We start from the raw sequence: 24887 nt of genomic DNA on the forward strand, positions 1-24887 counted from the left end.
TCGGATTGATGTAGAAGCAGGAGGTCCTGCACACTGTTACTCTGGATGTTGTCAGTAACCAAATAGGCTGGGGAAATACTGCTGGTTGTCTCGAAACCTCAATACTGTGTTGGTAAAATAAATACTCTGCTCGTTTTATATGCACAGGGAACTTTAGTGCGTGGCGAGCTGCGCAGGGGCGTAAGGTTTTAGATGATACGCTGAGTTTCGTTAGAAGACTGTGGTCTGGAGAAGGATCACAGCCATCAGCCTGGCAACATCTAGACAGCTTGTGGGAAAAGACTACTTTGGCATTTTATCTGCTGGGTGGCAGCTAGTAACCCCCTCCTTCCCCAGCAAACCTGTAGCACTGGGACAGAGAAGTGAGGAAACTGCGAGGTGAACACCGAAGACCCATGGTGTACTCCGCGATTAAAAGAAAAATCCCTCAATAGGTATGAAGATGCTCCCAAGCACACCCAGGTTGTCTCCTTGGGTGGGCGGTGAAGAGGTAATGGACTGCTGAGGGGTGACACCAGCTGACCTGTGCAACTGGATCTTGGCATGACTGGGGCGAGGCAAACTGTCAGTGCTGTGGTTTCCCCATCAATTATAGTCATAAGACATCTTTGATGTGGCAATTTGGGGAACTGAATGTGCCTTAGGAATCTTGTAAAGCATCTCATGTTTGTGGTGTGGCTATAGGTTAACTGTAATTGATGACTTTTGTAATGGTGCCGTATGGCTGCACTGGGGAAAGAAAAAAAGATTCAATTCCTCTGAAGCAGAGGAGAAGTGAGGCCATCCCATAGACACTGCATTTAGGTCGTGCACATAACCTACTTCATGACAGCTCTTTAGGGGGACAGAGGCTGTCTCACCTCATATTACGATTTTCTTACAGTAGAGGATTAATAACCTGCACTTTTCAAAGAGAGAAGTTTCAGCAAATGTTTCTAATAACCTCTCCATGATCTTCTGGTTAGTTTGTCAACGATTTCTGCAGGGAAGGTAATAGCTTGTGGTTGAAACTCTGGGAAACAAATTAAGAAGGGACTTGAATCTCATAGTCCTTGTCAGAAATGTAAAAATTTGGTCCAAAACCTGCAACACTTGTTATTGTGACAACCCCAGGGCCTCCAAGGAATTTGTTGTGTGGCCAAAAGTCCCAAGGGTGAACCATTGGTTGCTCCCTTGGATCATGGGCTCCCTGCCTTGAGCTGGTTCTGGATTTTGCACTCCCAGTTTCCAGGTCTTTATGGAAGTGAGTGCACGTGTATGTGAGGGAGGAAGCAGAGGACAAGGCTGTTGGGTAGGACATATGCAAACAATGAGCCACTAAGGTTTTCTACCAGTGGAAACCTGCTACTGGGCTATTTGGCAACAAGAAGCAAAAGGTCAGGAGCAAACTCTAACTGCTGTATCCTCTTGCTTGAGTTCCAGCTATCCCCTCTGCACATACTGTGCTGCTACTCTTCCTAATTTCATACCAAAAATCAGACTCTTTGTGTGACTTAGTCAGAGGCCGCTGCTGCTTTTCTTCCAGAGGACCGTTGAGTGAAGGGATGGTTGCTGGTGAGGCTCTTGAGAAATGTGTAACCTCTGCAAAACCCCTCCTGGAAATTTGGGGACATCAGCTGCCTTTGGTACCGGTGAATATTCAGTAAGGATATATTTCGGTCCACAAGTTGTGATTCTTTTTGTGGTGAAAAGAAAAGAGAGCTGTTGTAGATGTTTTCTAAGCAGGGAGTCGATGGTGCCTGTGTCGCCTGATGTCCTCTTTATCTTCTTGCATTAGCAAGCAGGAGAAGGGATCCCCCCATCATGTTAGATCGATGACTGAGGAACAAGGCAAATCCAGCTCCTGGGGACAGGAAAACGATAGATATCGAGTGATTAGGTGATAGTGCATCTGAGAAAATTATAGTAGAGATAGCAGGTGTTTTTAACTAAATTGCAGCTGTTGACCATTCCTGTGATCCTGGTGTTAATGAGATTAGTTATTTATTAATAAGTGCTTGCAAAGTTACTTCTGCAGTACAGTATGGAAGGCTGTGGGGACACCTGATCGCAACCTTTCGGTACTCAAAGGGGACTTACAAGAAATATGGAGAAAGGCTTTTTATCGAGGCCTGTAGAGACATAAGCATCAACGGTTTTAACTGAAAGGCAGTTGGTTTAGATTGGTCATAAGGAAAAAATTCTTCACTGTGAGAGTGGTGAGGCACTGGAACAGGTTGCCCAGAGGATTTGTAGATGTTTTGTCCCTGGAAATGTTCAAGGATGGGGTTTGAGCAACCTGGTCTAGTAAGAGATGTCCCTGCCCATGGCAGGGGGTTGGACTAGGTGATCTTTGATGATCCCTTCCTGCCCAAACCAGTCTATGAGTCTATTGATCTTGAATTGCCAATAATAGTGCAAAGAGGGCACGCTGCATCATGTAAACACATCGTGTAAACGTCACTGGTGGGACTGGGGGATTTAAAGGGCAGTAGGTATCCAGAGACTGTTCATATAGCGCCCTGGCTGCCTAAACCGCTATTAAATCTTCTATAGGTACCAGCTACCTGAGGTTCAGAGTGGGTGTCTGAGACCTGAGACCAACCCTTTGCAGGAGCTCCATCTCTTTCTTTCGCCCTACCTTGCTCTTGTTACCTCAGATTTTGTCTGCAGTAAGGAGGAGGGAGACTGGCACAGTAACTTGTCCTGCCGCTCAGGTTTGGGGTCAGAGGACCATGAACGAAGGGACCAAGTGCCACTATCTGTTTTGTGGATCACTTCTGCCAACCCCTTCTGGGCTGGTAGGAGGAAAGAAAATGTTTTTTCCTCCAATCTGGTTTTTATGCCATTAACAGAGTCTTCCCTCTGGCTGAGCCGGTAGCTGCTGGCTTGGTGACCTCAGCCCCAAGACACTGAAAAGCTCCCGGCTGTACTGTGTCACAGCAAGGTGCTGCTGACTCAGGACACCTTGAGGCATCCCTCTATATAGCTGTAGCTCACCAAGAGCTGTATCTCATTTCAGAGGAAAACAATTTTTTGGCATCCTATTGATGATAAAATATTTTTTTTCTTTTTTCTCCCCTTGTGTTTTTCCTGGCAAGTTTCGGATCTGGATACGAAGTGGGTATCTTTCCTTTAAAGGGAAACAAATCTAGTGGGTTCTCCTTGTTTCTTGCAAGTTTTGCTGTAGCATGGAAAGAACTTTTTCTACCTAAATTATTCTATGTATCCAGACCTGCTGCATTATGCTTGCTTGGTCACCATCTCCAAGGCCAAGGTTCCCAGGGCTGTTTCACAGAGGATGAAGGACAAGGCACTTCCATACACGCAATCCTGTAAAGGGCAGGTTGGTGTGACAGTAGGTGGCTAGGAAGGCTTAGGTGACTCATGATGAGAAAGATGCCACAGAGGTCCATGGGGAAATGTGCACTCCCACGCGAGGGAACAGAGCTTGTATTAGCTCCCAGGAGATGAGTGCTTTGGGGCTGCAGTCATCTCCTCCAGGGACAGATGCTGAGCACTTTGTATGCCACACCGCTGGTTTGTCTGCATTGCACGGCGGGAGAAGCTGGACTTTAGTGGTCTTGGCAGTGCCAATAAGTAAAAAATAAAGAAAGCCGCTCAGGAAATGCATGGTTTTGTTAACATGTTGTCTCCAGTGGTGATGGGTGGGGGGAAATGTTGCTTCATAAACAGATACAAAAGCTTATAATTTCTTTTGATGTGTGCCACCCATTTTGTTGTGTCCCATTTATCCCATCATGTTCCTTTAAGGACTGCGACAAAGGGTTACACAGAAAAAGCATCCAGGACGTGCTGGGTTTATTGCTAAGTTCTGTTTAACGTAGTTTAGCAGTGGAATGGAGGAGGAGAGCAAGTGCTGTGTGGTCGCCAGCTCTCTCCCTGTGCTATATACAGAACTGGAGAGATGTATCACCTACTTCTATGATAGATGATCATCAGTTGCAAAATCATCTCATCTACACCCTGCACCCACTGATCTTCTCAAACTGAAGCTTTGATTAATATTTCAAATCAGAATGAACAAGGACTCCTCTTTGGAAGGCAGGTTTTTTGTTTTTTGTTTGTTTTTTTTTTTAATTTCTTTTTTTTGTCCTCATCACTAAAATGAGCTTGGGTTTTAAGCATAAAACATTTAGAGAAGAGTTTTGTACCAGCAGTGGTTTTATGTCTTGTGATCTGTTGAGACAGGCAAAATGTGTTACCAAGAGAAGGTGGTACCGTGCCTGCCTTGGAGGTGTGATGGATCTCACCTACTTGCATCTCAGCATTTTCCATAGTTAGCAATGACCAGGTGAAGTACAAACTTTGAAAAGTTTAGATGACTTTTAGAAGAGCATACCCAAGAACCATCAGTTTGTGTGAGAGTATAAGCCAATACTAAAGCAGCTGTGAGATTAAAATGTTAAGTGGCAGGAGCGCTTGCTAATATTTTTATGTAGACACCAAAAAAATCTTTGTGTCTGGCTGTTAGACACCCCCCCACACTACACACCTGTGTGGTTCCACTGGTGAGTTAAATTTGCCTGGAGGTGTCATGCTGAAACAGGGTCTCATGAATTGGAAATGAGTGATGAAAATGCTGTGGATGGGGCTTTGAAAGGAATCAGAGAAGCTCTTCACCCTCTGTGATCGCCCATCAACCTGCAGCAGGGCTGCCACTCGTCACTGGTAAGGAAAATCGGTATTGTAAAGCGCAAATGAGGAAAGCAGATGAGTGCAAATAAACCTTTCACAGCAAGCACTTGGCACCTGAAGGTCTATGTCCTTGCAGATGTCCCGCTGTTTGCAGGTCTGTGCTCAGCAAGCGCAGGCACAGGAAGGGCTGGGGGGGGACCAACCACTTGCGTACCCCCCACCTCTCCCTGTGCACCACCCGGCAGCCCCAAGCATATGCAGGAGCCATCTCTGTTAGGCACAGATGAGCCATTTGGGGTGGCTCAGCCCAGCTGGCAGCACCAAAACCACCACCGCGGCAGAGCTGTGGGTGCCAGGCTGGCGAACATGGGGCACAGCTGGTGTGGGGCTGGCGCCTGTAAATCCCACGGCCCTGGGGGCAGCGGTTTTGCAGTGCTGCTGCTCTCCTCGCACCCAAAATAATCTGAATGGAATGACAAGTTCAGTTTTATGTCCTTAGTTGCCTGTGGCTACTTTTTAGATGGAACGTTTGGTTTGGGGCTTTTAAAATATTTTTATTTTATTTTTATTTTCTAATAAATGCATTATTTTTAGTATCTTCTAATAGCTGAAAGTTCCTGAAGAGAAACTGAACAAGATTTCACTGAGAAGCAGGTGTTAAATGCAGATCAATAGATTCAATTCTAGATGTCTTTCCTCCCCAGCCCACGTGTTCCTTCAGGCTGCATCCAATGATCCAAAGCATCCCAGGTGTGGCCTTTAGAGGATGCAGGACTAGAACTTGATGATACTGGAATAATTCAACAAGATGTGGGGATTTTTACTCTTTCTTTTTAACCCTTAAGAAACTAACTGAGATTCCTGTGTTTTCGGAAAATCCAATATTTGCCTGGGTAGTTTTTCATTCTGTTTGTGCAGAAAGCAAACGGAGGAGCTGCTTTTGCTGACAGGTACAGCAGTTTCCTCCACCGGTGCATCAAATTCCCAGTTTCAAGACTGCATTGATATTTTAAGGATCATGAATTTTGTTCCCATTTACACTTAGTTAAATACGCGTCTTCCAGGCTCTCCCTGAAGCTGTTTATTATCCTGTCTCTGTGTATTTGGACTGATATCTGAATACTGTGGCATCGAAACAGCAGAACTGCCTCTATCTGGACAGACAGGCTGGACAGAAAATCATACTGAGCTATAAGGGACTAAGCACAAAGAGGGCAAAACAGTTGTTTGTTTTTTTTTTTATTCCAGTTTAGGTCAATCCCCACAGCCTCAGTTGAAGTGGTTGCTCCACCTGATCCCCAGGAAAGCGGAGGCTTGTGGTGGGCTGGTGTCAGTCAAGAGCCTCTGGTGGCTGCTGGGATGCTGTGATTTATTGAGGGTTTCTGTGTCAGCTGTTAAGGATGCAACCAGGTTGTAACTTCCAGATTCACAACATACTTTTATTCTGGTTAAAACCTTCTCTCGGCTGACTATCGCTGCTCTAAGTGTTTACCGTCAGTGCCTTGTGGGTACAGATATTTCCTGTGCATGGTCAGAGGGGTTTTTCTTCCTTGCTGGACATTGCTGTGCTACACAATGTTATGAACACCTGAGTGGCAACACTTAAAACCAGACTGAAAATAATAACTGTGGCTTTTGTTGGATTTACATGCGCTACAAGACTCACTGGACACATATCAAAATATAGTAGTTTGTTGTTGCTGTAATTGGATCGGGCTGTTGGAAGCTCTTGGTGTTTTCAGCACTTCACCCCCCCGATGTTCAGATCTGCTATATTTTTCCGCATCAGTTTGGTGTCCTCCAATTTATAGACATCTCTAGTGTAATATATTTATCAGCCTTGCTCTGTGAGCTGTAAGTGTTAATCAGGAGATATTTGTAATGAAGGAGGAGGTGGGAAGGTCATAAGTTATATCAAATTTTTTTTTAAATCTTTTTTAAGGTGCAATTTGGATAGCAGTAACTGTCCATCATGAATGATTAACTTGGGGTGTTATGATTAATTCATAATGACACCTAACCAAGTGTGTAAATACAGGTAATATGCTATTTATATTTATAACAAGCTTCTGCCAGGCATCAGTCCCTGCCCTGGCCAAGTGTCAACCTGAAACGCAGCTGGGAATCAGCTCTGGGGAACAAACGGTTCCTCAGCCGAGAGCTGCTGGGGAGCAGTGTCACCCCCCGGCGTGCGGGGGCTGTGCCTGCCGTGGGGTGACCGTCCCTGCTCGTGGTCCTTGCCTGCCTGTGGCTCGGCCAGCTGTTGACTCCTGAACACAGTTCTGCTGGATTCATTGCCTCAGGCCAAGAGGTTTTGAGACGTTGTTTTTGGAGTGTTTTCCCCTGCAAAAACAACTCCGCCGTTCCCCAGAAACAAACTGTGAGGAATGTCTTCCCTTGTTCATGTCAGAGAACGTCCAGCATCCAACATGCGCAGTGCCTCCATTCCAAGGATGCTAGGAGGTCAGCAAAAAAAGTGATTTTTGGTGAAGTTGCTCTTCTTTCTGCTTGGGTACCGGGGTCAGGGCTGGCAGCAAGGGCAGCATCTCTCCTTGGTCTTGGTTATCCTGCTGCCCGGAAAACTAGAAGAAAGTGGGGCTGTTGTTTGAATCCGGTGACATGCTAGCAGGGAATTACTTCCAGTTGCCTTCTGCAGACACATTGCTCTGCCACCGACTTTGCTCAGTGCCGCAGGTAAAATCAATATCCTATTTTACCCAGGCTGTGTTATACCCTTCACGTTGGACAGCGATGTCTAGTGTTCTTGCCCACAGTTGTGATTCAGACACCCGTGTTCTGGCAGGCCCTCCTTGTTTCCGAAAGATAATGAAAGAAATGGAACAGGTTTTTATTGCAAATGTTTCTCTCCCCTGAGGCACAGCGTTTTCCTCCAGCTGCAATTTAAACTCGAATAACAAAGATGTGGATTGCTAAGCTAATTCTACTTTGCTGTTCCAGCAAAGAACTAAGATTTTTTTTTCTTTTTTTTTTTTTCTGGTGGTGCTAAGGCTAAAGCTCTTTTAAGTGATATCTGGAGCACCAGATGAATAGAGTTTGGCTTCCTACAGTGCATGGCAATGAAATGTTGATTTTGCAATAGCTGATGAAGTAAAACAAACTCCATACTGCAACTACTTTGCCTGTGGGAACAGGCGGGACAGTATGCTTTAGATTTATATTTTAAGAGACAAATGATGTTTCAGAGCTCAAGATAAAATGCTGTTTGTGTGTAACAGTGGTGGACTTGCAGGAAACTTCTCTAATTCATGTCTGTGAAGTGTCTCAAAATGCAAGAGTCTATTATTTCTGCAATTCTTTGTATAATCTATGACTAGCAAAATGGATAACAGTGTGCAACCGGTCCAAATATTCATGGAAAAATCCTTCTCTTTTGCTTTGAATAATTAATTCGGCATCCATGCTGGACTCGAAAGCTGCTTTTGCTAAAGCATATAAAGAGCAAGCAATCTCTCATAGTGTGTGAAGCCCAAATCTGTTCACAGTTTTGCCAATACGAATCCAAAGTCATTGTGCTCAAGTCAACGGAGTTAGTCAGGATTTGCCCCAGAATGAATGAGAGAAGAATTTGACTCATTTTGTGCATGACAGGAGATTATTGCCCAAATCGTGGCTTGATAAAAACAAACAAATGGTGATTTCAAAGGCCCATCTTCCCAGTAGGTAAAGGATGGTCCCGATAAAACTGTGACTATAATAAATATTTAACCTTTGTGTGCGTGTGCACAGAGCATCGTTTTGGCAAATATAACCTGTAACAGTCAGCACAGACCCTTAAAACCTTCCAAGTATTTTGCATAAATGTCAAGGTACTCTTCAGGTGCTCCAAGACAAACATATGCTGAAGTGCTTCAGTAGGAGCCAGAGTGATCTGTGCTTTGCATGAATCAACATTAAGTGAATGTTGAGAATAATCAGTGAATTCCCAACTGGAAATATGGTGAAGTGCAAACAACCGTTACCGCTGATGAGCTACTTGCATCCCACTAAACAGATGCATCTGAAGGTGGCTCTGACAGCCATGGCTTCAGAGCATGTGTATTGGTTTGGGAGGCGAGGACGGCATCTTGCTGGCTGTTTGCACTGCTTTGGTGGAAGAGGGTTTAGTTCTTGCTCACCTTGTGCGTGCGGCCGGGGGGCATGGGTTTGCAGATTTTGAGAAAGCAGGCAGGGATGAGGAAGGTGAGGTTTGCCATTGGTGTGGTGTATGGTGGTATGTGGTAGATCAGCTTAGAGTGGGGTAAAAGGTGGAGATGCTGGAGGGTGGCAGGCTGCCTTCAGGATGTGGGTGCTTCTGTTCATGCTCGGATGTTCCACGTCTGCAGCCACCCTGGAGCTTTCATCCCCTCTGTTTCCCTGCCCATGCTCACAGCACGGCTCAGCTCTTATTTCTGCTTTCCTTCTTCCTTACTCAAACTCTTTGATGAGTCCTCACTAGCTTTGCTGTCTTATCCCACCTCTTTAACCATTCTTGTGGTATAACCCTTAATTTTTTTCTACCAAGGGCCACTCTTGCTAGACAACAGTTAGACATCGTCATGAGCTCCATCCCAGTTCCCCGTATTCGCCGTATGAGAACGTGACCTGCAGGGATCTGCAGTCAATGCCGTAATTAGCACTAAGCAGTCCCATGTTGTTGGAGTCAGAAAAACCTGAACTTGTCAGCCAAAGCACTCTTCTGCCCTGAAGATATTCCTTCCTTGTGGAGCTAAGGGAATTTTGCATGCTGTTAGCTAGAGGATCTCTGTCTCTGCTTCTCAGTCTTTACAGCTTTACAATAATCTCAGCAACCATTTTGAAGTGAGTATTTCTCTACCCCGGACATCAAATGGACGGGTTTGTACTATCAGCTCTTTCTGCAAGACAGGGAGATGGCTGTAAGTTCTTCCCGTGATGTTGCAACGTAGCTTGATCCTGATTTTATGCTATCTCTACCTTGTGCTTGAAATGTCCATTTTTGAACGCTTATTTTCAGCAAAGAATCTGGCATCTATTGTTTCCTTTACTGACCTTGTACATGCCCCTGAAAAGCGATAATATGTTTGCAGTCTGTAGCAAAATCAGTTCTGTTTAGCTTGCTGAAACTTCCACCGGTTTCCAAAGTCTTTGTGCCGGATAGCTGAACAGTGGAGTCAGCTGGGGATTCAATATCTACCAGATGACATAAGTGAATCAAATTCCACTTGATCGAGATAATATTTGGAACAGAAGAGTCTGTATCAGTGGCTGTATTACAAGCTTTGCATTGCCTGCCTAGCCCAGTGGGGAAAAAAGCAAGGTTTGGAAACCAGCCTGGAAGTCACGCGTTCCCATACTAACACTGTAGATCCCCGTAACTTGGCCATGTTCTGGGCACTTGGAATAGACTTACCTTGACCTCGGGTGTGAGATGGTTTGCCAGCTAAAAGCACCTAAATGTAGGTGTCTTCCTGTGAGCAGTGGCCCATGTAGCAGGATGGTGTTCAAACTGGGATCCAGTACTCTCCCTTTTGCTTTTGTAACCTTTCTTTGGGGCTCTTCTACCCATGGTGCGTGATGAACTCAGCCAACCCTGGCAAGAGAAGCATTGAGGAGTAGCACGGGTGGGCAGGAACATCTTACAGACTTAATGACCTGACCAAACACCAGCTTGGGTGAAGTTTGAAGGGAGGTGGATGACTGATGCCAGTATGTGACACAGGGACAGGGGAATGTCATTGTTGGTTATGTTTGATCAAGAAAGAACTAGGAATATGGTGGGTGCAAAGCTAGCCATCCATGAGGAAGGTAAGAGACCTCTGCTAAAGCACATCTCAATGTATAAGGCCAGAGGAATACATAGAAATGAGTTGTTTTTCATATGATGGAAGCCAAAAGTTGTTGCAAAACTCTGAAGAAAGTTCATGTTTCAAATTGTGCTGACTGAAACAAGAAGATCAGAAACTCTTGAGGTATGCAGCTGGTAAGACATTGCAGTGTCGGCTTAGGACTGGTCTCTCAGCTGGCTGTGGAGATGTCAGTGGGGTTGAATGAGCCCCTTCCCCCCCCCCCCGCCCCTTCCACTTTGAGAGCACATCTCTTCGAGGAGCTTAAAGGTTCCCCACTATAACTCTCAAAGATGTCAGACAGCTAAAAGCAGAGCCACTGCATACTGACATCCCATAAATTATTAAGGGAGGGAGGGACGCTTTGTAAATGCACTTGGAAACGCCAAGGGTAACCATAAAATCCCTGTGGATGCTCTCAATATTTGCATTCGGTGACTGCTTCTGTTGAGGAGGAGACTCAATAGTATGATACGGCCAAACCTGAAGTGATATACCAAAACCTCATACTATCCTGAAAAACTTGGCTATAATTTATCTTTAGCTGTCAGACGAAGCAACAGCCCCAAAAGAAATCTTAAACTGACTACGTGCATGAATGTCAAGGGATGGGAAAACAGCAACCTTTGTGTTTCATTACTTTGCAAAAAAAATATTGCAGTTTTGTTGTGGGTTGGTTGGTAGTGTTTTTTACCCTTCCATTTGGTGAAATAAAATTGATGGATTATTTTTCTTTTAACTTTTCCCGGTAATAGACATCTATTCCATGTGAAAGTGATGCAGGTGGAGGATAAGAAAAGTGAATAAAAAGATGCCCAACCTTATTTACACAGAGCACCTCTTAAAATGATTTGGGAAATTCTGGAGAATTTGGGTAAATATTTTCCATCAGTGGAGGGGTTTTAAGGGCTGGCATCTTCACACCACAGAGGCAAATCTTTGGTAAACATTAACACCCATGATCTGAGAATATTAACAGCGGTGATGGAGGCGGATCCTCAGTAGGCAATTCAGATCTCTTGAGTGATGGAGAGAGGGGTTTGAAAACCAGAGACTCAAAATGAGAAGAAATTTGGAAATACTATGAGTCCAACCAAAAGGAAAGGAAGGAATTTGGTGGGAAGGGAAGACCTAGCTTGCATGATGGAACATATTGGTACTTGAGATATTTAACTTCTGTATTTTCTTAATTTTCCCCTTCACAGCTGAAGCACTGAAATAACAAAATTGATCTTTTTCTACTTGCAAATTGATCTGGGATCTGAACCCAGGTTCCACTGTTAGTTAGAAATGTGACCTCCACAGAAATCCAATTTCAAGCTTTTCAGTTAATTCATCTTTATTGTCCCAAATCACAAAGTACAAGAAGTTTGTGCTTAGCATTTGCTAAGGGTGGACCTGTTCTCTACAAGACAGCATATCCAATTATTCAGGAGCAAACCCTGGAGTAGTTAAGAAATGTCACTGTCCTACAGTTCTTGTGTCTTAAATCATAAATGCTTAAATCACACCCCAGACAAGGGGCTTGGGGTACAAAATGCTTGGGGTCCTCAAGCTGCAGAGAATCTCCCAGCAACAATGACACCCATCAGCTGTCAGTTGTTGATCAAAAATAAATGCAAAGAAAGGAAACAATCCTGGATCCAGACCGCTGAACTTTCATGTCTCCGAAGGAAGAGGCTAAATAAGCTGTGTTTTTCTCCAGGTGCCTTTTCCAGAAAGAGCTAGTGTCACTATTAGTATTTAACTTTGTTTTTCTTCCTGCAAAGGAAGTCATGAGCCCTGTGTCCGTGACATCACTGGAAAGATGTGGCATCATTTACTTGCACAGCTGTAGTGCTGGAGAAGGGGTGGCAGGACTCTCCCCTTCCAGGGGTGTACTGTGGCACTCATCAAATGTGGTGACATGCTGCTGTCACCAACCTAGACCCTCCTTTTGTCCCTCTGTGCAGAGTTAATTAAAATGGTGCTAACCAGAGTGTATGCTCAGTAATGATGCATGCTACCTGGGCAGTGCTCGGCACATCTGTCCCAGTAGAAACTCCTCCTCCATGTGCTGCCTGCTGTGGCATGTGGAGGCTGAATTTGGGGTTGTGAACCTAAAGTCCACATCTATATGTACTCACGGCTTGCGTTTTCTTGCAACCATGAGAGTCCCATTGTGGGAATTGGAGAAGGGGTTTGATTTTTAAGGGGGCAATACTGCGGCTTGTTGAGGGTGTTGTATTAGACAATTTCCTCATATTCCATCATCTCATTTGTTAGGAGTTGAAAAGTGGAAGTAGATTGTTCTGGCCTACATCTTCTGTGAGGACATGAAGGTTAGATGTATAGACGAGGTGACATCAATGCCCACAGAGGTGCAGCAGAGTGGCTCAGGAATGGATTTCACTTGCTGTAACGTGGGCAGACATAATGTGACAGGCTGCCTGCCACATCTAACTCCTACCATTTCTCCAGCAATAATAAAAAAACCTCACTAGAAAACCTACCTGAACTTCTGAAAGGTCTCTGGGAACTTACGGAGTGGTGTGCTGACTTCCCTTCCCTTTTCACAGGAAAAATGCCTTCAGCCATGTGCCCGCTGGCACAAAGCTGGGCACAACTTGACCTCACCCCCTGAAAACAGGGATGGGGCCAAATCTGAGCCTCTGTGGGGAGAGGGGGGACAGTGCATTAAAGCCCTTTTCCCCATGATAAGAGTTGCAGAAGGATGCTCAGCTGTAACTGCCGCTTTGGCAATGCCTATAGGGTGCTCTGATGGTGATAAGTACTTCCACGGTGCAGGTAAGTTGCAGTATGCTTTGAGATGGCCAGACTTAGAAGGTTGCTATAAAGAAGTGCAGCAATATTATAACTTCATGATGTAAGCTTGCTGTTTTCAAAGCAATGGGTGGTGAATCACTGGGGCAGGGCGGATTACGAGCCTTCCTCCTGTTAATGGCTAATGTGAGGATGTCGTCTGTCTCGCCGCGCGATGCCAAATATCTCCCGTTGGCATGTGTAGACGCTAACAGGAGGAAGGTGAAATGCAAACACTGTTCGTTCGTACATATTACTCATGTGCAAGCTGTGGATTTCAGATCTTTTTTTTTTTTTTTTTTTTTTTTTTTGCAATGAAACCTCCTCTTCCTTTCAGCCCGTAAATGAAATACACCAAGCCAAGGGATTCTTAAAATTTATCCCAGCACAGCTCATAACTTACTGTATATATTAGTAATGATCCCTTTCTGTCCTATTTACATTCGTGGAAAGATGAGGTTAGGAAAATATTATGGTATTTTTACTCTGTCTCTGTGCAATAGAGCCGCTGGAAACAAGGAGTAGTTTCTAACAAGTTTTACAGGAGTGGCCTGGGTTTTGCTCTAGCACTCTGCCTCTCTACTTTTCAGTTAAAATGATGATTTAATTTCTTCTCCGTGATGCTTTTCATGTTAGTGGGGGAAAAAACATTTGATGCTCAGAGCGGTGCCAATATATTTTTTTTCTCTTTTGAATATATATGTGATGTAGTGAAGGAAAAGATGGGGGCTAACAAAATACATCAGTTCTGCTGCCCCCATGAAGAAGGGCATTTTTACAGTGTTAGTTCTGAGAAATCACATACTTAACAGTCAGGCTGTGCAAGATGAAATGATGAAAGTTTAGTTTTTCCTCCAGCTTATAGGTCTGAGCCTGAAACATCATTATTAGCTAATGAACATCATGTGGTCCAAAGCCATAAGGGGCCGTAAGGGTGCTTGGTGTGGCCAGAGGCAAAGTTTTATCATTTCTTCCAATTCCTTTTGTACTGAGACAACCAAGGCATGTCCTTCAGGACGGTAACCTGCTTTCAAGCCTTAAGCCCTGTTCTAACTTCACTCATCATCCTGCTTAAGAAATTTGTGTCTGACTAGAATTTGAACCTATCCATCTCTACCTTCTGGCCATTGGATCTTGTCATGTCTTTCTCCACTTGAGTAAAAGGCTATTTTTAACTTGTGTGTCTCCCAGAAAGATAGGTGTATATATATGTGTGTGTGTGTTAGTAAAGTTGCTACTGAATCTAGTACTTGGGAAGATAAATTTATAGAGCTTTGAGACTCTTATTTAAGTGTTTTCCTACCTTTTTCTCATCATGATTTACCATTTGGTCTCTGGTAAATTCTCCAGAACAACTGAAATGCAAACTTTCTGGCTATAGCGATTTCTCAGCTTCATACAAATATGTTATCAGAGCAAACAGGAAAGCGTGCATTGTGTTGACATGTGCATAAATGAAAAATAGCTGAACAGCTTTCCTCTAACACTCCACATAAATTCATCTGTTATACGTAATACGTGCCCATGTATCATGGTAGGGGAAGCGATGTGTTCACAGAAAAGTGTTTCGTTTTCAGCAAAATCTATCCCAACTCAACCCCTCCCTGCCCATGTAAAGTGTCTCCAGCACCTTTAGGTTGATGTGATGACTTTCGCCAGCTGGGTTGATCCTTAGCAGTGACTATGCCCTGTCTGTGAGATGGGCTTGTTTCGGTGGTGGGTGCAGAGAACCGCCTCTGGGGACTGCGTTTCAACTCCGGTTTGGGGCTGACTTGGATGCATAATGTATAGGGTGAGGGATTTCTCCTGTTGTCCTAATTTTTCTTTTCTCCTTCCACAGTTTACGAGGTGATCACGGTGACAGGAGATGTCCGGGGAGCAGGAACCGATGCAAACGTCTTTGTTACTCTCTTTGGAGAGTTTGGGATTACTCCCAAGATTCATCTCACAAGCAAGTGAGTATCTGGAAGGAAATCTGTATCTTTGAGGCCTGTTTTTCCATAACTTCTATTGCGTTTTGATGAAATGTAATATCGTGCTGATGGACGCGCAGGGAATAAGTCTAGAAAAGTATTTCAGGATCACCAGGGAAATCTGAATTTTTGCAGTCGCGCATTTCTTACCAGATCCCTTTGCCAACCTGCATTCCTTTCTGTAGGTGGGAATGTGTGCTCAGATCCGTATTACATAAGGCTTGCGCTTGCCAGGTGTGGGGATACTTGCTTTTCTTAAAGCTTAAATTAGGAGCTCCTAATTTAGGAGCTGAGAATATTCATCGCTTGCTGGAGTGGGCATGATGGGCCATGTTTGTCTGCCTAAATCCCACTGAGGTCTCCAAGCTAAGTCAGGCACAGAGATAAGTGTCCTTGAATGTTTCTGAAGAGTAACTCAGTGGGTTTGAAGTAACGTTGTTGATGGGTAACCACCCACACTCAGCCATAGGAAATCTGAGGCAAGCAGAAACGGGAGAATTTAAGCGGATTCCTAATTTAGCCGGTTTCCATCCTATCTGCTGCACGCCTGTGCACACGCCGCTGTGGCTGCACATCGCTGTGGTGGCACTGTTCTCTTTTCCTCCAGCTGATGCCAATGTCACCTTCTGGATGCAACCTCTCCATTCTTATCACTGCATTGAACTTAGTGGAAACCATATTTTATCATTTAAGAACCTACTACGAGGCTTTTGACTCTCTCAATAGTATTATTATTATTATTTTTAAAGCAAGCATCAGGGCCAGCAGGTGCTCAGCTCCCATGAAAGCAAGGTGACTTTTAACAAAGTTCCAGCTCTGCATGTAGTAATTTCCCTGTAGCCAGACAACTGCCCTAAGATAAAGCAGAAATCCCTTCCCCACGGGGTCCAAGAGAGGCTGCGTGTCTCTGTTTTTCGGTGTTCTTGTTGTTTTGGTTTTCTTGAAAATGTGTTTCAGAATTATTAATCCTGTGCTAATGTCACACGGTAACTTCACATTTTCTCCATTTCTACAGCACCGACAAGAGGTACCTGCAGCTATTTTATATTTTACCCTCAAAAGAGCTTCTCTTCCCAGTGAAGCAACTCAAACATGAGAGTCTGTAAAGAAAATGATATGGGAATGGTAAAGAAAATACATGAAATTCCAGCCCTGTTTGCCATATTTGAAATTCAGAAATCAGAGGTAGTCAAAGGAGTTTTATTATCCCAGCATCCCTAGAAACACCAGGGAGAACCTGCTGATTGTATATTATATATCCATACAAAATGCTTTGTCTCTGTTCTGTGATTTTCGTCCAGATATCCCAGTGAACTTAGAAAGCAAAATACCATTTCTCTTGATTTATCAGAGAGGGAAACTGAGGCAGGGAGGTGAAAGGTGACATAGTCCCACCACAGGTCAGTGGCAGAGCTGGGAGCAGCAGCAGCAGCTCTTTGGGAGAAGGGCTTCCAACACCCAAACCTGTCTCCTAGTATTTGGCCAAACCATCAAAGCAGAACCCGTTTTCCAGGGAGTTTTCTTGTGGTCAGCATTTATGTGAGGAGCCATTTCACTGTGAAAGCGCTCTGCTGAACGTGGCTATGGAAAGAATCCAGATATTATCTTCAAAAAAAACCAGACCCAAAACCCAACAACAAACTAAACCCAAACTGTATGCCCTTTAGAGAAGAAGTCAAGAGATCCCCATAATAGAGCTACCGGTTGTACAAGTCATCTTTGCTGGCACTCTGGTTAATGCCTGCTCTTTCCTCCTGGACTCACCACATTTTCCATGAAAGAAAGAATGAAGGGACATGCAGGGATTATTTTAGGTTGCAGCAGCAGCAACCTGAGCTTGTTCAGACCTGGGTTAGCATTTTGGGCTTGGTCCCTGTTGCTGCAGAGAGCAGATGGCGGAGGTGTTGGTAAGTGAGGATGAAAGGCATGGGAAGCCAACCTTCTGCAGCTCAGGGCTTTTAAAACGGGTCCCGTAGGAGGTGACCGCTAGAACTGCAACTACAGCTTTCCACAGGGGGTTTCCCAAACATCAGCAAAATTTCTGCTTCTCTAAGTGAAGTCTGGCACGTTACAGTGCTTCATCGAGGAACAGCGAGAAAAAAGCTAGTCCCAGTGTAGGAGTGCCTGCGGATCTGCTTAATCGGTAGTCTTGTCTCCGAAATAGGAAGCAACCCAAGAAATAGCCAGTTTGTCCCAAAATTTATTATGCAGCTGTATGAATATGGCAAAAGGATGGAATCTCATGCATCTTTCAACTAGATGTTTACATGAGTTCACTTATGACTGCAAATGCATGACATTTTATAGGTGTTTACATTTCCCTGTGTATGATAGAAAGCTAAAATATCATGCATTGCCTAAAGATGGTACTACCATTTCAGCTTCGGTTAGAATAGGTTTTTTTTCTTATTTCTTTTGTGATTGTGTGCTGGTAGTGAAATACATGACATTTCAGATCTTTTGGTCGTGCGCGGTAAAGGGAAGACGTGGCAAGCTGATGAAATATCATGTGTTTTTAACACTGGCCAACAATAAGGTAACTGTGAAAACCAGACACAAACCTTCACCGTGGCTTGTCAGGAGAGGCGTCAGTTCTGGAAGTGGCAGCACCCAAATTGTGTCCCAAAAGAGGCATCTATTTAGGCGAGGAGGTTTAGCCGAGTAGTGTTTGGATCTGAGAGGGAGTGGATCCTTCGCAGTCGCTGTCTGCCAGTCCAGGAGGCACAGTACCGCCTCCCCCCAGGGCTGGAGGGGTGGGTGGGTGGGTGATGGCAGAATGCTGCCCCTCTTGGCAAAATCCTGCTTCCAAACCCAGCTCACGCAACCCTCCAGATCCCCACCTGCCATCCTGCACCGGCTACAGCTCAGCCAGAAGCGAAAAGCACTACCACAAAGGAGTTTCTTTGTGCGGGCTCCATCGCAGGCACATGGGTTGGACACCAAGGCATTGCTTGGTGGCCTTTTGGCAGTTGCTGAGACCTTTCCTACAGGCATGAGCTGCTTCTCCACGGTTCAGCGCCAACCAAACAGTGCTGATCCTCCACAGCATTGTATTTATCCAAGCTCACGTGCTTCCCACCGTGCGCAAATACAAAACTCAGCCGGGAATGCCGCTGCCAGCTCATTCACAGTATTTAGTAGCAAATTTATTTGTTTGTTAGTGTAAATGAATCCACTTTTCAGTGTCAGGCTTACTTTGTCTAGCTTGTGACAACTGTAATAAATATTCATGGGGAGATTTTTCCTTTTTTTTTTTTTTTTAGTTTTTTTTTTTTTTTTAATAAAAAAGAGATAGAAAAGATTTAGCACCTATGGCAATTTAAAAGAAAGGTGAAATAATTTGTAAGTGACAGCTGGCTTCTTAGCCGGTTTGAGGGCTGTGCAGTGAAAAAAAAAAATAATATTTTTTTATTTCCTATGCTGAATACCTTTAATTCGCAGTCTGTTCTACTTGGTTTTGCGTTGCTATACAGAACTTTTCCTGCTCCTAATGCCAGCAGATACATATGAATTGCAGACCAGGTACATGATGGTCTTTAGAGGATGTTAATGTTTGTAGCTGTACTACAGCTAAGCCATACCAAGTTGTAGAAGATGTGATTTTGTTGTTTAACAGCTCTGGAACAAATAAATACAGGAATGCAAGTTTATTTACTGTGAATAGTTACTAAGAAGTGTTAGGAAGCTGGTGTAGAAGGGGCTGATCAGGCTAGGAAGCCAACAAACCTCAAATACAGCAGAAGAAGGCTTCTCACATCACTGCTGAAGCACTTCTTCAGCGATGAGTTGCAATGCTTTTCCTTTAATGACTCAGGATGCTTCCCATTTTAAAGCTGTTTATGTATGTAACTGTACTCTGATTTATGCCCGTACAAATCTGCAGCACTTACACCACGCTCTGAAGACTTAATGATCTGGGGCAACGTCAAGTGACAGCACACTTTGGGGTCTATATGCACTTCTGAAAAAGAAACAAAGTGGGAAATTTCTCCTCTCTTTTGCTTAGGCGTATTGGCTAGCCTGTGCCTGGCATTTCGGGAATAAAAGCCACTGGGGGGGTGTTAGGCAGCAGTGTTGAACAACCCGAAGGTAAGAGCTGGTAGAATTGGTGTATGTGTAAATTATACTCCATCTGCAGCTATGCGTGTAGTAGCTGGTGGTACCAACCAGAGGGAAGGTCAAGCCTTAGAGTGAGAAACAGGCATTTACTCAAAACAGGCAGACTTTTAAGGGAATTTAGCAGCTAGACCAGGCCCCTGCTGATAAGTGCCAGCAGCATTTTTTCAGACTGTAAAGCCTGGGCAGTTTTCCCCATGGGATGAGTGTGTGGTGCTTTCCTGGAACAAATTCAACCTTTCTGCCTTGCTCAAAATCCTGCCCCTTCCCCCAGCTCATTAATCTCAGTCTTCAAAATGTCTGAGCTCATTCTCCTTAAAATTTGCAAAAATATTTCTCCACGGGAATGAGATAGACATTTTCAGCAAAGTAAAATTAGCCTCCAAATTTGGCAAAGTGGATGCAAATGCTGAGCAACCTTAGCAATGTTATCGATGGCCCTGTCTGCTTTGTATACAGTTTCTCCAGAAAACAACCGCCAAGTTGCAGATAACGAAGTCATCAAGCATAGCTAAGGTTATCTAAATTAAGTACCACTGGTTTATTTTCTTTATGCAAATCACACCACCAAAGATGAAAACTGATATTAAGGTACTGCTGCTCCATGCAGTACAAAGTGAAGAAGCACATATCCAATGTGTGTCATTAAGGCTATCGAAATCTGTACCGGGAATGCTTATGGATAAGGCAGGGGCTGTTCTTTGTGCCCTACATCACTTTGTAAAGTTTCAGGGTAAGTTCAGACACAGGCTTTCACGGTTTTGGGCTGGTATTTGGCTCCTGGATGTCATCACGCTGCTACACCCCTAAGCAATTTATCTCATTCAATTAAATCCTTTCAAGTTGGACTATATTTTTCACTGATTCACTGCTTATTTAAGCAGAATTTCTTCTGCTGGTCAGGTTATTGGTAGAAAAAGAAAACAATGTCCTTGGTACAGTGATGTTTGCAGTCTCTGCGCTTTTCAGCTTGTTTCTTTTCCATCTGGAGTATTTTTGCTTTATGCAGTATTTCCAGCTGCCCGCTGACTGATGTTGTCAGCTTTGTGACAACAGTCTTGGCAAAATATTTGTAGACCAAACTCCCTGGATTATTTGTTGCTCCAAGAAGGAGGTTAATGATGCTGCTATTGGAGCTCTGTGTCAAGAGTAAATATGGTTTGAACATATGGGGTTTTTTTTTGCAGTTAGGCTGTCCGTAAGTCCATCCAGGACAGTGTCCTCTCTCCAGGGGCGATCGATAGTGGATGTGTAGGGCGGAAGAGCAGAATGAGACAGCGTAAGCATTTTTCCAATATCCTTTTGCATCTTGTGGCAAGCTGCTGTCTTAACCAGTTTCCTGATTCCCCCAGCCTATACGGTGTATTGGATAATGCAAGGATGAGCAAAGCTGCCTGTACTTTCAGGAAAACAACATGGATAGACCCGTGCTCATCCCAGCCACCTATATACAGTAAAACTACGCTGCCTGTCCCTAGCCCACGAGAAACTCACCTCCTGTGAGAGAGCAGGTGAACCGAATGGCATTTATTTTTCCCTAGAGTGACAGCCTGTAGGATGGGTTTTGCTGTGTGACCTTCTGAAATCACCCCCAATACCCAGCTCCCCCCACTGCTGTTGAATGTCAGAGGCAGAAGCAGGCAGGGTTGTGGGGAGGTGCCAACAAGAACTGACTCTTTCTGATGATTTAATGGAGCATCTTTAAAATTTTGTTCCAACTGACATCCACAGCAACACTTTGTGCTTCTGCGCAGCCCATCATCCACGGGGCTTTTGCAGGCGGTCTTGTGTGTACAAAGCGTTGTCAGATAAAGCACCTAGTAGAAAGGCAATTTAAATGATCACTAATGCAGCGATTCAAAGCTAAATTGGTTCGGGTTACTCCATCACTGCTAAAGGTGCCTCTGCTGTGATCAGTACCCAGGTTTTCCCTCTGTTTCTAAGAACACAGCTTTGAAAAGGGTGCTCTTTGCTGATCAGAAGTGAAGACTTCTCTACAAATATTGGAAATTTCAGTTTCAAATGTGGCTTTCATTGACGTGAGGGGATTATGTCTTCTTTATTCCCCTTTATTTTTTTTTTTAAAGGTGATTTACTAGTACAAATGTTTATTTTATGTACTTTTGCATTTAGAACTGCCTCACTGAGAGTTTCTTCTCAACATACCAAGTAGTAACAAAACCCTCATGGCACCGGCTCCCTTGTCTGTGCCAATGGCCTACAGGAGAGATGCATGCAGGATTTATAAATACTGTGCTGGAATTTGCACTAATTCTTGTAGGGCTTTTTAAGAACTTGACTTACCCAACCAGCGGACATAGCGCTCTAAATCATTATATGTTTGCAGTACTGCCAGCAGTGCAACCTGCGGGCAATCATTCAACCAAAAGAATGTGAAAACAGCTTCAGATACAACAAATACTTGAGAATTTCATATACTAGTCTTTGGTGAAGTCCTGTGGATTTCTTACAAAGCAATCGGGTAAAACATTGCAACAGGCTATGGAAAAAAATAGAGTTGCTAAAGCTAATTAAATATGTGAAATAAAAAACCCAGCTGGAACATATTGGCCCTAGCCTGGTATCCCAGATGGACGATAGGGCTCCAAATGAAATTCTGCTTTAGACTGAGCCATGTCCAGTCCCTGGGTCTGAACCCAGTCAAGCCTGAACATCAAAAATTCAGTGCTGCAATTTCCAAGTCGGATTTTTCCCGTCTTTATTTGTCACCAGAGCTGTGCAAGCCAGCGTGCTGCATTGTTTGGTGCAATGAGTTCCTTATGGTAATCAGACGATGAATTCTTAGCCCAGCCTGGAGCAGACTGACACAGCCCGGCTGTAATTTCTCCTCTCTCTTTCTTTTTATGGCTAAACTTCAGTGCAGCCATTCACTGTGGGATATTCCCTCACTCACTCTCTTCCCACTAAATCGACAGTGCTAGAGCAACGCTAGAAGGAGCAGTTGGATTTTTCCTTAAAACAGTCCCCTTTTCTGTGCTGTTGATGCTGCATATCCATCTCAAGGGAAGAGACATGTCAAATTCTTCCTACCTTCCGACAGCAAGACTTCCCAGGAGTTTGACTCCTGGGCTGCATCACATTTCTCAGTGCTTCCTCGAGCTCTTTCAAGATGCACGAAGCATCTGCTCCGTGGACACTTTTGTTGGTGCTCCTCCAGCAGGTTTCCTCCCCACCGCTCTCCCACCATCCCAGCAACTAAACCAGCCCAGCCCAGCGGCGGGACTGCTGTAAAACAGCAGCCACTGGGACCAGTGTGTTGAAAACTTTGGTCTAATTAGTCCCACTTAATACATTTGTGCCACCTCTGAAGCAGTCTGCAGTGCTGCATCGATCTCCGGAGCTGATGCAGGGAGAAGCTGCTGTCATTATGATGCTCGCTCAAGCCTGACAAACTAATTGCCTTGCACTTGCTGCCTGTTTTCCCTCCGACAGCCAGGTTGGGGGAGGCTGGGCTGGTTTTAATTGTCTCTTGTCTTCATGGCAAGGTTAACTGTTCTAGCCTTTTCACGTAGCGGCGATGCTCCTGGCGCGGTATCTGAAATGGAACGGGGGAGGAGGAGGGCTGTGCGTGGGTTTGCAGAACACACCAAATAACCTTTAAACAAAGGTGCATGCAGATCCTTCAATGATGTGGAGAAGAGCACTGAGCAAAACCGACCCCCCTTGCTCGGATTATTAATATTCATTTTCTGAGTACTAGCTGCTTGTTGCCGTGGTTTTATGCTGTTTAAATGCTGGGGTTTCTTGTTCATTTTAACATGACTTCTGGATTTTGCAGTGTTTAATCATCTGTAGCGATGCTTAGTGGCCCAGGTGAAATGGGGGCCCATCAGGGAGGGCAGGTGGGAGAGGCTGTGTCTTCAGAGCAAGGATGGGTTTTGCCTTGATGTTATTCGTAGTGGTTTTGTTTGAGCAAAATACAAGCTCAAAAAGGAGGGGAATGATTGCCAAAGATCACACCCAGGCTGGAAGGCAAGACTGGGAATTAAATTCTCCATTCCCTGACCTGGGCCAGTATACTTTGTATTGCCTTCCACTTGCACCTGTGAAATAGGAACCACACACATACAAAAAAAATCAAACTAGTCCCTGTCCTACAGTTGTCGTTCTTTGAATGAGATACAAATTGTAGGAGAAATCTTCAAAGGCAGCTTCAGTGATCATTAAAAAAAAAATGTTGGAAAAAAGAATGGGCGTGAAAAGAAACCTTTGATGGGGTTGGGTGCTTTTGTCTCTGGCTGAGCTCTGGGCAGATCTGCAGCTCCTCAGGGAACTCGCTGGGCTATGGAGCCCCTTTGCTCCATCACCAAGAGGGGGATCTGCTCGGTGCTGGGGGGGCTAGGATGGCAGATGAGGACACCTCTGGGAGTGGGCAACAGAGATGAAAAGCGTGTTTAGGCCCTGTAAAGCAACTGAGGTGGATGCCCAGGGGTCTAGGTTCACCAGGATCTTCCACATTGGTTGGCCAGCTAGGGCTGGTTGGTAAGGGTGAAATGAAGTTCTGACTTGACCACTCCGAATGAGCATTTTTCCAGCCACCCTGGAGGGGAGAAGCTGGAAATGTCCCTGTGGTTTTTGTTGTTACCTCTATGTTTTGGCAACAGATGTGTGGGCTAGCAGAGCTGAGGAACCACAGATGAGGTGTTCCCAAGGAGCTGGAGTTCTTCATGTAACTTTGGCTTCATTGGTGCTGCCTTGAAATATTTTCACCCAAGATTATTTTCAGATACCTCTGAAAGCCACTTGCAGATGGGAAAATCTTACAGGCTCCCCCAGCTCTTACCTCTACGGGCAGTTTATTTTGAAAAACCTTTGTCATGTTTAATTCTTGGAGGCGATATGGAATGTGATCCAAGGTTTGCATCTGCTTGGGCCAGCATTGCATTTCCCCCAAAAGCTTCTGCCTTGGCTTCTGGAAGGACTCTTAGAGCTTGAGAAGGGAAAAAGTCTGTTAAATGTCAGTACTTAGAGCATCCAAAACTTGTTACAGGAAAGAGGGCATTGACAAGTAGGTCTTTCCAGTGCTGGGAATGACACTCCTGCATCCTTAAACGCTAGCACTGTGTCAGGCCACCACGCGTGCTTGTTGACAAGGTTGCTGTTTTTTGACCATAGCTTGTGATGCGTGTGCCTTACAGGAGCTGCACGGCCTTTGAGAGGAGTGAAACAGATGTGTTCAGAGTAAAAACCAATAACGTCGGACAAATAAGGAAAATAAGGTACCTGCACAACTTTACTACCACCGTACCTGCTCCACGAGGTGCTAATTGAGTGACAGGCTGCAGAAGTTTTAGTGTTGCCATGTTTTATTCATTATTCATTAATATGCTCCTATCAAGGTGAAGTTAAGGGGTGGTTAAAGCTTGTTTACTGCCTATGATTTGAACTGAAGCATGAAATCACCTACAGTATTGCTTATAACTACCCATGCTCCCCACCAAGAATTGTATTTCTGTCACATGCAATCACGGAGGAAGATATTTAGGACTGTTTTTATGTCCCGATAGAAGTAAAT

The 24887-nt window shown here is 44.5% G+C and overlaps 1 protein-coding gene across 1 annotated transcript in view; it reads left to right on the top strand.

The window, feature by feature from the left end:
* The window catches only part of LOXHD1 (lipoxygenase homology PLAT domains 1), a 160378-nt gene that overhangs the window by 13557 nt on the left and 121934 nt on the right, over positions 1–24887 (top strand). The window contains exons 2-3 of the mRNA XM_080371525.1: positions 15103–15217; positions 24511–24591. Of these exons, the coding sequence (XP_080227651.1) occupies positions 15103–15217; positions 24511–24591 (196 nt within the window). The remainder of the gene's footprint in view (positions 1–15102; positions 15218–24510; positions 24592–24887) is intronic.

This window comes from Falco punctatus (assembly GCF_963210335.1).
Source record: "Falco punctatus genome assembly, chromosome: Z".
In the NCBI taxonomy this organism is placed as follows: Eukaryota; Metazoa; Chordata; class Aves; order Falconiformes; family Falconidae; genus Falco; species Falco punctatus.